The 12,574-nt window shown below is 36.0% G+C and overlaps 2 protein-coding genes across 4 annotated transcripts; both read right to left on the bottom strand.

The window, feature by feature from the left end:
- On the bottom strand, nt 1-2,835 carry LOC108216775 (probable LRR receptor-like serine/threonine-protein kinase At2g24230). Its single transcript, XM_017389614.2, has one exon. The coding sequence runs from the start codon at nt 2,697-2,699 to the stop codon at nt 141-143; it is 2,559 nt and encodes an 852-aa protein (XP_017245103.1). The 5' UTR covers nt 2,700-2,835; the 3' UTR covers nt 1-140.
- A 744-nt stretch (nt 2,836-3,579) lies between these two features.
- LOC108218720 (ubiquitin carboxyl-terminal hydrolase 23) lies at nt 3,580-10,981 on the bottom strand. Of its 3 annotated transcripts, XM_017391801.2 has the most exons (12): nt 10,609-10,980; nt 9,748-9,862; nt 8,824-8,934; nt 7,999-8,171; nt 7,463-7,789; nt 6,875-7,000; nt 6,180-6,603; nt 5,866-6,089; nt 5,694-5,786; nt 5,000-5,612; nt 4,757-4,847; nt 3,580-4,134 (listed from the first exon to the last, which is right to left on the bottom strand). In XM_017391801.2, exons 1-12 carry the CDS (start codon nt 10,858-10,860, stop codon nt 3,975-3,977), a joined length of 2,709 nt encoding a protein of 902 aa, XP_017247290.1. In that variant the 5' UTR covers nt 10,861-10,980; the 3' UTR covers nt 3,580-3,974. The 3 variants fall into 3 exon arrangements, with proteins under 3 accessions (XP_017247290.1, XP_017247289.1, XP_063947339.1); XM_017391800.2 differs by having other exon boundaries at nt 5,866-6,603; XM_064091269.1 differs by having other exon boundaries at nt 3,821-4,134; nt 5,878-6,603; nt 10,609-10,981.
- Between the last annotated feature and the right edge of the window lie 1,593 nt (nt 10,982-12,574).

Genomic DNA, 12,574 nt, shown 5'->3' with positions numbered 1-12,574 from the left:
CAATACGGACAATTTAGAAGGCTGGTTAATAAAACAGTGTTTTTACCTGAGAACTACAGTTATTACATATGCATAAAAAACTCTGACAACACAAAGTGAGATTATTCACATAAATTCTATGAAATGAACTTGGAACCCTGTCACTGATAAATCGACGGCTCGATATCCTTAAGAAGTCCTATCACTTGTTGCATGCTTGGTCGCTTAGAGGGAAGATCCGCGGTGCATAAGTATCCAATCTTTAAGGCCTCCTCAAAGTGAGAGTCAGGTCCTATTCCGCGGATTTTAGGATCAATAGCTCTTGAGCCCTCGTTTTTCTTTACTAATCCTCTCACATAGCTAACCAATGTGGCATCTGTTGCAGGATTTTTCCCTGTTATTAACTCAAAGAGAATGATTCCGAATCCATAAACGTCAGATTTTGGTGTGGCTCTGGCTCCTCTAGGTGAGCCAGTTTCGGGCTCAAGTAACTCAGGTGGCACGTATCCTGGTGTTCCGTGAGCAATCTCATTCTCAAGACCATGCCCAAATATCTTTGACAGTCCAAAATCAGACAATCTTGGTTCCAAGTTCATATCAAGAAAAACGCTGCAAGAATTAACATCGCTGTGAACTATAGGAGGAGAGCACCCGTGGTGGAGAAATGCCAGTGCCCTGGCAGTACCAAGCGCAATTTTGTATCTGAATTTCCATGTTGTGAACAACTCTTCAGACCCAACATTCTGAATTTCACAGTTTTTATCATCTTCACATGAGTCTGCACTCCAATCTTCTGTAGTTTGAAGCCCGGGTGGCGGGTCATGAAGCAAATTTTGTAAGTTTCCATTCTCCATGTAATCATAAATGGCAATCCTTTGATCACCAGCTAAGCAGTATCCAGTCAGTGGAACAAGATTATGGTGCCTTATTCTACCAAGATACTCAAGCTCTCTTGCAGCTTCGTCATCTGTCATATTAGATCCGTGGACTAAAACTTTGACTGCTACATGAATTCCACCTTGTAAAAAGCCTCTATAAACAGGTCCAAACCTCCCTTCAGCCAATAATGTGCCTCTATCAAAGTTTGAAGTCGCGGACAAGAGGTCTGCAAATGTAAATTTCAGCAAAGGCTTATCAAACATCACTACTGGGACTGAAGTAGCGAGTTTAACATCAGCCACCCAAGTGGTGGAGTCGGTCTGAAATGAGAAAGGGCCTGAGAGATTTTGCTCTTCATTGTAAGAATGTTGCTTCATGGCCCACATTCTGGTTTCTCTTCTGCAACCAAAGGCCAAAATCAGCAACCCCGCGAGTAAACAGATTAATAAGAGGGCTAAGACCAGAGAGAGCTCGAGCCCCTTATGCGTAGCAGTTTTCCTTTTGTAAAGACTTGGGTTTGCAGCAATTGGGCAGCTGCTCAATGATCCAATAAAAGCTGTTTTGAGGGTTTCAACAGAGACTAGAGTAGGACAAAGAGTTAATCTATTGTATGAGAAGTTAAACCTATCCATCAAAGGCAGTTTCTCTAGAATTGATGAAGGGATGTTTCCAGTTAGGTTGTTATACGAGACATCAAATGTCTGGAGTCTTCTTGTGCTAAAAGGTGGAATTTGACTGCAGAGATGGTTTTCAGAAAGATCGATAGCTCTCAAGTTACTTAACAACTGGATTTCATCAGGTATAAGGCCTATCAAATTAGTTGCTGACAAGTTCAAATACTCTAAATTAGGGAAGTTACCAATTTGCAAAAACTTTTGTTCAGAGAATCTATTGTATGCAAGATTTAGGTACTCCAGATTCTGAGCTTCGTTCAAGCTATCAAAAAACATTCCACTAAGTTGATTTTCAGACAAGTCAAGATATACTAAATTAGACCAATGGAACCTAGAACTAATATTTACCTGAGATATGTGACCTTGGAACTGATTGTGGCTTAAATCAATCACCTCAAGTGGCCCCCCGAATATATCAACCACAGAACCCCGGAAAAGATTACGTGAAATGTTGAGAAAGGTGACAGAGACCATGCCTGAAAAATCTGAACCGCGCCCCTGGACTTGATTGCCAGCAATGTTCAAAGACTCGAGCTTGGGAAATGCAGCAGCAAAACCTATAGGAAGAAAACCATGTAGCTGATTCCTTGAAAAATCCATTGACACAAGGGACTTGCAATTCAGCATCCCTGGAGGAATATTTGACTGAAATCCGTTATGCTGGAGATTTAGAACTTGCAGACTAGTAAGGGAGCTGATGCCTTCAGGTATATTTCCCGAAAAATTGTTGAAAGAAATGTCTAAGCTTTCAAGTAGACCAAAGTTGCCAATGTTGCTTGGGAGGTTCCCAGAGATTTCATTAAATGAAAGATTGAGGACCTTGAGTGACCCTAGACTCCAGAAATCAGCCGACAGATAGGTGATTTTATTACTGCTTAAATCCAAATATTGAAGGTTTCTCAGCTTGCCAATAGTAACATCAGAGATTGAACCGGCTAGACCCAAACCAGAAGCTACAAACTTGACAACATTTTCTCCATTAGCATCACAAGATACACCTTGCCATGAACAAACATCGGTGGAAAAGCTGCGAACCAGAGATGAATTTGCTCCCATATCTTTCAAGAATTCAGACAAAAAGTACCCATCTGTATTAGGCTGCTGACAAATAGATGGCCTAAAGAACAATGTGACTAGCAGAAACAAACCAAAGCGACCGACACCCATTGAAAGACCCAAGACCTCTCTTTCTCTCCCAATTCTTGACTACAACATTCTGTTAGAAATACATGCATACACACATTGAGAAACAAGATACTAAATTCACAATGGCAACATTTTGAAATGGCATTATCGCAAGATATCCATTACTATAACTAGCAGGGAGAACAATGGTGGATAGGTTATCGAAAACCAAAGGTCACAATACAGAGGGGGGGCAAGTTTTGCACAAGGGAATGAATGAACCTTGAACTTTAGTGGACTAGCTCTGCAGAATCAAGAAAAGGCCAACTAAGAAAAGCAACAAAAGTTTAAAAGCTTTTGTCCCTTTGTCAAACAACTTGGATCAAATCACATTCTTTTCTATTCACTAATCTAAGATCCTGCTTGCTAAACTTAATCAGCGGAAAACAGATGAGCAGAAGGCAACTAAAAATTGGATGTAGGGGACCATTTTTAGAAACAGTTTTTTACAGCATTGATACATATGCTCTTAAACAAGAATTTAAAGTCATGTGCATCGATCAAGACAGCGGTCTCTACGAGCAAATCATCACCAATCAACCACTCATGCTATCAAAGCATGCCCTTTGTGTTACGGATGCAACGCTTTCACTTATACTCATTCCACTTCTGCATCATATTTCCTTACAATCTTTATCATAATATTTAGTCACTATTATCTCGCACGTTGTTCTCTCCGTATAGTAATCCGTAACTTGAAAGTTTTCGGGTCAGGTAACGCGTGTAAATAAATAACGTGTATAAGATGGGTGGAAAAGGCCTCTAGCTTTATTTATTCACTCTCTTTGATTGGAAAAATGGATTTGGATGTTCAACATAAAAGTTTCTTCATACTCGATTGATCTTCAGCCAACAACAAAAATTAAAGGTAAACAAAGAAACGGTTTTATCATCAGCAAATACAATATGAATAGAATTCCGCAGGTATTTACCCTCTGTAGAGAGCAGTAATAGTACATTCCTCGAACAAAAAGGTAACAGAAATACATTATCTCCGCTTTTGTAGGGATGTACTAAATCAACAAACCTTAGGCTCTGAATCAAAAGGGAGAATTTCATCTTTTGTAGGTATAAGGAATGTACTCTATCTATCTTAGGCTCTCGATCAAAAGGTCAACTTCCTCAAATCAGTTTAAACTCGCCAACTTGTGTAGTTGTATTAGCTGCCCAGCTTCAGCTTGCCACTGTTAGCTTATATAACACTCATAGAGCAACATGTTGGGTTTTCTGGATCCGGATGTAAAAGAAACAGCTCTGTCATATCCTGAATGGCCTGTTTCCAGAGTCAGACTGGTCCATCCTTGCCCTTTTTACCTTGGCATTCATGGTCGCGATTTCTTGGAATGGATTTCGTTTGCTGAAGTCATGCTTGCAACTTCGTATTCTCTTCCTCCTCCCTTGATCATATTCTTTATCCCTGAAAAGCAAGCATAGGCAATCAATATGTAATTCTAAGACAAACCAAGGTAGTGCTTAGCTCATGACAGATCTACTTTAGGGTATGGATATAGAACAAATGTGTAAAAGACATACACCTAAATAGTCCACTATATCCCCTGATAAATATAATGCCTTAATAAAATACAAACATACAGCACAGTTTTTCCTTGATTAGTAAGTATTCATCATATTTGTACGATGAAGAGGAATGATAGCAGAAGTGCAGAACAATTAAAGCACTTAACTGACCAGTTCTTGAGGGGTTGAAAAAGCATCACTGAAATACACAACCAGGCTTCTCTATATTGCATATACAGATATGATTCAGTTTCATGTCTACAAAGAAAATTCAAGGGCATATACTGCACGTTGCTTCCTAATCCAATGTTTATTAGTGTCTTACCGACCACATCAACATGTTTCTCATGCTTAGAGTTCATGATCTATTTTTATGGTTATAATATATAGCAAGTTCTTGATTTTAAACATGTCAGGATAGGGGATTTATGATGTTATGCTCCTAGAAAGTAAGAAACTGAAGATATCTGGTTTTTGTAATTAAGATAACACACTGTCCTTTCTACGAGCATTCGACTTACCATTCATCTGCAACATAACCAATAGCAAACTCGTTCAGACTACTGGTATCTATCATTTGCGACTGGGAGTCTAACTCACCCCAACGTGCAACTGCAATAAATCAACAAAACGATAAAACATTTAGTAATCGGAAGCTGATGTGGCAGCATTCATATTCTTATGCAATAGCCATTAAGTATCTGCACTAAGAATATAATACTTGAAAAACTGAAAAGGCTTACTAAAATCCCAGATAAACTAACCTATCGTCTCCTCTAGGCCTCTGGTGAGCATACCGACCACACCCTTCTGCATCGACTGTTTTGTGCTATCTTTTGAGTTATAATCTCCTCTGACATTCCATTCATTTGCTTCTGAACCAGTTATACAACTCTTCATTGATTGATAAGTAAGCACATCACAATTCTGACCAACTCCTTTAACAACCTCTCCATCGGTGACCCCCGTCACAGAATCAACCTTGGAGTTTAAAACCAAATTATTGACGTCACTCTTTTTATTCTTCTTGGACTGAGCTTTTTTCACTTTTCTTTGCGACCTAGCCATATTATAAAAAGGCTGGGACCCATTGCAAGTAGATGGCTGAAGATCTAATGGTATGCCATTTGCATCCACCAAAATCTTCTCACTGAGATGTCTGGTCTCTGATATGCATTTTTTGTTTCTTTTATGCTTTTTCTTGCGCACACGTAAAGACGCTGCCATAAAAATATTTGAGCTAAGCTGCATTTTCATCATTGGATACTTTGGAAGCTTCTTCATCTGCTTGACATGCCTCCCTGTAAGTACAGTCTTTTGTACTGATGTTCTGTTTGGCAGGCCCGATGATTCTGCTGATTGGATATCTTTCATTTCCTACATATATTTTTAAAGAATATGTGAGTAGGAAGACCTAGCTATCTAGCCTCTAAAATACTAAAATTAGCAGATCATTACCTGACAATTTTCTCTAATTGTTGAACTAGGAGGCAACAAGGTCTGTTCTTTTGATCCCACACAAGGATCCAATTCGGAGACGACTCCATGATTCTACCAAAAAAAAAAAAAACCATGTAAGTACATATTGTATGACAAACCCAGTATGTTGTTTTTATAAGGAAATAGATACCTTTCCAGAGACCTCCTGCCCTAAAGTAATCCCACGAGATGTCTGAAGGGTGCAACAGTTGGATGATATAGCAATTACCGCATTAAGATCCTTCTTAGGGCTCGCCTGAGCTGTGTCATCTGGTAATTTAGAGACTGAATTCAGGGTATCTTTACCAGCAACAGAATCTGACTTCAGGGAATCTTTACCAGTAACAGAATCAGTACCTTCTTTACAATTTTCATCTGAACCAGATTTGACAATAACATCAGTTGAATTCATCATATTTTGTATTTTAAGAGAACCAGTACAAGATATATTTTTTTGTGGCATACAATCTCCGTCTTCTTGGCTCGTGACAGAAGTAGTCTTCAAAGAATCCTTTAACAGCGGCGAATTTGAATGAGGTCCCAGCAAAGGGTCTTTCTTAGGCATTGGGTGCTGTTCAGTAGTTACGCTGCTAAAAACCTTACTAGAGCAATCTTTTTGAGAGTTTTTCAGCAACAAAGCTGCATTTAATGATGAGTCTCCCTGAGCAAGAGAAGTTGCTTTACTATCCAATACCGTGTTTGTTTGTGCACTCTGGATGGCTTCTTTTGATTCTTGTTTGAGATTAGAAGACATAGGCCTTCCCATAGCATTTGCAGACATGTTGTCTTTCTGATCTGCCTTCTTAAATACTGGATTTCTAGTATCTCGATAATAGAACAACATGTAAGCTTTTTGCTCCAAAACCTTCCTCTCACTGACTTGAACAACCTGTTAATCACCATATGTAACAACAATAAATTTTCAAATGTAACATATGTGAGCAATTATATTTTATCAAATCAACAAATACAATTAGGGCCAAAAAAAAAAAATCCTCATTAATGATTTGTTTTCAAGTAAAGGGTGAAGAGGGCAGGTAGATGATCACAAATCTAAATCATCATCATTTTCTGGTAAAGGGTGGTGTATTCAACTATAAATTTCTTTTAAATCAATTAATACACACATACACTCCCACAGATTATGCTATCCCAACTACCTGATTGTCGTCAAGGGAGTACCACATGCCACTTGATGTGCGCACAAAGCAGTAATAATGCCCAGAATGAGTACTCCATCCAGCATGAACCAAGACACCATAAAGGGTGTATTTCAAATCCCTATCCTGCAAGATAAAGGGCAAAATTAACAAGTCAATAACAAAGTAACATAAGATATATACAACACATGTTGTATGCTACTCTTAACCACATCAACATAAGCAAAAATACAAATATATGACGTTACAGAGGCATAGGTATCATTTTAAAGCATATAAACTAAACAAATTGATTGACATAATAATAAATATTAACAAAACCACCAATACCTAGTTTCACATTATCAACAAAAAACGTAATCTTTTTTTAACCATTAATGTTCCATTATACATTTTGAAGAACCAACCAGACATGTAGCATACATGTAATTTTCTTTTAAAAAAAAGGTAAAATAGATTACTTTTCTCAAAGATGGTGAATAACTGAATATAATTTAATTTTCTCATCAAATGGTTAAATTCCATAATACAGACACCTAAAATCTTCTGTAATGTTTTTAACAAGATAGGGTCATAAAGCGAACTTACATAAGGATCAGTTACAAAGGGTTTTAGGTCCAATGTAGGGCCGAAATGGATCCTTTTGTCTATCTTTTGTCCAACTAAATATGACCCAAACCTCTTCAAATGAATAGTCAGTACATAAGGTGCCTTGTGTATGGTAAGCTGTTTATGAGCCCTAACTTTCTGCTTACAGTGTTGGCACTGATATTGCTTCGCCCCACCGTCTAACTGTTCTTCGGCTGTGAAATGAGCAAGTGCCTTATACAAAGAATCTGCTTTTACAATTTCAAGGCTCAAGTCTATAAATGGATCAAATTTGTTGGAAGAGGACAAACATTGCATACATTTCACCTGAAACGAGTATGAGAAATCAGCAAGAAAAAAAAAAGCAGGGCATAACAACCAAAAGCAAAGAGAATGCTCTTGCCGTCTTGCGGCACAGCAAGCAAATCCTTCCAGAAATACATCTTACAAATCAGACCATCTTTATAAAAATGATATACTGAGTCTAGCTCCTCTTAATTCAACAACTGAAAATGCCTTGCAGATAAGAGCATTACCTGACTACGGAGGCGGCCACCAAAAATTTTGTGAACCAAACTTCTATCATAAGCACTCGGAGATTCACTAGGTACTCCTGAAGGTAAGCAGCACTTGTGCATTGATTCTAGCAAGTTTACCATGTATTCATGAGCATCCTCCTGCCTAGAATTACGAAAACTACGCGATATGCCTGATTCAATGGTCAAGGATTCACAAGGAAAAAAGAAAAGAACGATTTCTAACATATCATACAGCAGTTTGCACGGTGAAGATGACATTTTTAACTCAGGTAGGGAAATAACCAGTTGCATAAACTGTGGGATGTGTAAAGGACTCTGATGTGGCTGACTAACTAGAAAATTACTGATGTAGTTTAATAAATTATGCTGAACCCTAGATATAAACTCAAATTGTTAATAATTCTTCTGATGACCAGGTGAAGGACAGGGAAAAAATTACTACCAAGTATCATTGTATAAGAATACAAATGTCGTAGAGCTTGACGGAGAATTTTTCCACACCAAGTCACCGAGGATTAAAATGATTATTAACTCAAATTGTCTGGCAAAAGATTGATCTAATATATTGCTTCTCCAAGAACATGAGAAACAAAATTACCAAATACAAGATGAAACAATGGAGAAGAAGTGGAATCTGCCAGACACATTATCCACATTTGAGTGTAACTCAGAGGTGGCACTGAAGGGTCAGGGTAGAAAATGCAAGGAGAATCCACATCAAAATACACAAACAAAAACACAACATTACGAAAAAAGTACGTAATGATTTTTGTATGACCTATTAATCATAAATCAACAAAATTCACTACAATAAAAGGATACACCTCAAGTTTGAGACTATCTCCTTGGGTGCTAATATTCTCCCAGGTGACTGCAGAGCACGGCTAACATGTTTTTGGATAGCACACAGAGCACAAAATCCAGAAGTACGACCTTCACAAATTAGATTATTACAAAAGAAGAATTATATGTCTTTAACATAACCAGAATTAATAGCAACAGGAACTAGAAAATTTGATGCAAAACAAGCCTTCAAAAAACCAAAAGAATCAATTTTGGAGCAATATTATAGGCTTTAGAAGCCCATTTACAGAATATACTAGAATAGGTTTAGTTATATTATTGTTTAAATTGTATTTCATATTTTTGGTTATGTATAACAGTTTAAGCTGTAATTCAGGAGGATCAGTTATTGGATCAATATATCGAGTTACTATAATTCTCTTGCGACAGATTTCCACCAGAAACCCGAATTAGCCCCCATTTCCCCCATCAAAGCTAGTATTAACATTTAGTTCTTTGCCAAATTTTCTAACAGTTCATCGTGACAAGACTGGAGTCATGGATATACAAGATTTATATTCAGAACATGGATATGAAACTTCTTTAGTAGAATTTGAAAGGGTTAAAACTCAAAAGCAAAGCGATTCAAGTTCTGAAGAAACTTTTACCATCGTGGACCTGAACTCATAAATACAATGTTGTCAATAGTTAAATCTAGGTCACCTAGCCAGAGGACCCTCTTAGAAACTCTACACAGATAGAGTATTAGAAAAAACAATTTTTATAATCCCAAGAAAGTCGACTACAATCTGCACGTGGATCAGATTTCACAATGAGATTTGCCCTTGTGCAATTTAATTTATTAAGATTTCCTGTCTAACTAATTAAAGTGATGCAATTTTTAAAACATATTACAGAAAATAGGTGATGAGATATGTGTATTATCTCAACTGACTAACTCACACGAAGTCTGATGCTTTCCACTCTGCAAATATGCTGCTAAAGGCTCAGTGTATGTCAGACACTGCAATACTGAATTCAAAAAACAAGTGTTTCCAAGATTGGCCAGACCAGCACCCTGTAAATCATCGATAGCATGTTGATCAACATATGTAAAAAAGGCATAAATTTCAAATTGTAACTAAAGGTCATCCTCTAACTATAATGTTGATAAATACAACATAGGATGACAATCTAGGTTATTAATAATAGTGAATGACAAATGACAAACTCCCATATTGTGAAGATTTGAAATTATTTAGTATCTACTTCAAGACAATTGCAATTAGAAACAAATTTCACCCAAAGGAAGTTACTCAAGTTCAGATTCAAAGATAGTACAGGATATGGAAATTACTCCAGTTTACATTTGAACAAATTAATTTTACATCTTAATACAGAATGCTTTGCACTACATATACTTTTTTCACACCAGTCAGTACACAAATTTGAATTCTCACGCACGCATCACTGGCATGAACCATTTACTACAATTTCTAGGTTCTAGTACAACTCCCTTGTTATGCAACACTACATTGTATATGTCGAACATTGCAAGCTCACTAATAAGACCGGATCAGCTATCTAATTTCCCGAACAGCAGAATATAATATAGCGCTACCTCAAACAACCTCAGAGCTCAGACACAAACCCCAAAAACAGTTCAAAACGAATCTAAAAAATAACTAACAAAATTATATCTCTGATGAAATCAACGAAACACAAACAGCACATCTAGTTCACAAAAATAAAATAACAGAATAACTAAATCACAATTACTATGTCATTAAATCTGCACCCCATAAGAAGTAAAAAGAAGCTCACAATTTTCCGAAAAGTGACCCGAAAATTGAGCTCATCAGGATCCATTTCCAACCCATCCGACCCGTCCACCTTAGATTTCGGACTACGCCTCTCTGAATTCGAGCTCTTGGAATTGAGAGTCTCCATCCGAAAGTTTCGCGGACCCTGATTAAACCTCATTTTATCATCATTCCTCCTCTGGACATGAAAATTGATATGTCTAGATGAATCGGATCTGGATACAGCATCTACAGCAATCTTCTGACCCGCCATTAGATACACACTCTACAAGATGTTCTTGTGTGTATAGATGAGATGAGGTATTAAGAGAAATGAAAAGGGGGGAGAAACAGAGCAATAAACCCTACAAATTAGTTGTATCTCGCTAGGGTTCAGTAGTTACCGGTACAGTACAAGCCTACGTGTAATTAAACTGTAAAAAGGTGTTTGCTTTACATCATTTTTGACAACCCAGCGTCTTTTTAATTTCGAAATTTTATAGAAAACTTTTATTAGTTATTAAAATTTATTTTTGAACATTTAAAAATGTAATTTAAAATATTTTGAATGTATAAACATTTTATTATCAAAGATATCATCATAAGGGTCATATTTTGAGTAGCAGAAAATTAATGAACGAGTGCTCAAAAACCTATTTTTTAATATACATTGACCAAAATATTAATATTTCCTCTATCTTTTTTTAGTTGTCAGTTTGTCTTTTTACACGTAATTTAAGATGATTAAAATGTATTCTTTCACTTATCATTTTTAAATTTTTCTTCTTGTTAATAAAAAATATGAACTATAAACTTTGATTCTGAAAAAGGAAACTTAAAAAATAATAAGTGGAAATATATTTTTTAATCAATTTGAATTATCTATATATCTATCTTGTAAAGGATAGCTAATAAGAGAAACAATTATAAATAAAATACTTCAGGAAAATTATATTAAACTTTTTTTGATAGGTTGTTTGTCCGATTAAAAAATAGTTTTTTTTAAAAAATTCCGTGTATAAATTCACAATTAAAGTTGTTGTGTTTACAATTTTTGTCCAACAACTTTTAAGTAAACTCACTTTGTATTTCTTGCAAACCTACATTATTGGGCATTAGTTTTACATTAACGTTAAAAAATATATATACTACATGAGAGGAAATCATTACAAAATTAGGAATTCACATATTCGTTCATTGCTCGTGTAATTTCATTAGGGGTAGTACTATCTTCTGACGAACATTATTGTTGTAATATCTTGTGACTGAAATTATTTTTATTCATACTCAAACATATTTATCAGAGTATATCATGTTTCATTCATTTAGAAAAAAGGTCAAATATAAGTAACTTAGTTTTCAAACAATTAGTCATTTGTGTATCAGTATTGAAAGACGTTATTTTAAATATATCTGAAACATGATATTGTTATATTAAACATCCCATATCTTTATGTCCCGTATTTGAAATTCACAACTTCGAATATTTATAATTTCTTTTCTTATCTTTAAGAATCCTAAAGTTATTTATCTGTTGATGCTTCATTGATCTTGATCTCTTTTGACGCGATACTGCACATTAGTTGTTACAAAAATAAATTTCTACACATATATCATATCTATCATGTATTGATATGTAGTTTTCGACATTTTTTTTGAAAAAAAGGAAATTAATTCAATAATGAAAAGCCATACGGCATCTACAAGAACAATCGAGTCGAACAAACATAAAACAGATCATATCGTTGATTAATGCAGTCTTTATAAAGACACAATCAAGCGATTTGTTGAACTTGATATATACACATATAACCTTCATCAAAACTTCATCAAAATCCGTTTGAACTATCGATCGTAACTGTAACCCCATATAAATCTTTGCCACTGAATCAATCTCTTGAAAATCTGGCAGATCTAACGTCCTGGACATTGAATCACACCAAAACACACCAAGCTCTCACAAGGAGAGAATAAACAAAATCCAAATA

Source organism: Daucus carota, chromosome 4, assembly GCF_001625215.2.
Source record: "Daucus carota subsp. sativus chromosome 4, DH1 v3.0, whole genome shotgun sequence".
Taxonomy (NCBI): domain Eukaryota; kingdom Viridiplantae; phylum Streptophyta; class Magnoliopsida; order Apiales; family Apiaceae; genus Daucus; species Daucus carota.
Note: the sequence above shows the minus strand (reverse complement) of the source record. Positions and strands in the feature narration are given on the sequence as shown.

Excerpts from the sequence above, each read along its gene's own strand:
- LOC108218720 (XM_017391800.2), bottom strand. The coding sequence starts at position 10,860 with ATGGCGGGTCAGAAGATTGCTGTAGATGCTGTATCCAGATCCGATTCA. Across the intron at positions 7,790-7,998 it reads GTGGCCGCCTCCGTAGTCAG|GTGAAATGTATGCAATGTTT; the intron begins GTAATGCTCTTA and ends TACTCGTTTCAG. Across the intron at positions 5,613-5,693 it reads CAATTAGAGAAAATTGTCAG|GAAATGAAAGATATCCAATC; the intron begins GTAATGATCTGC and ends AAATATATGTAG.
- LOC108216775 (XM_017389614.2), bottom strand. The coding sequence starts at position 2,699 with ATGGGTGTCGGTCGCTTTGGTTTGTTTCTGCTAGTCACATTGTTCTTT.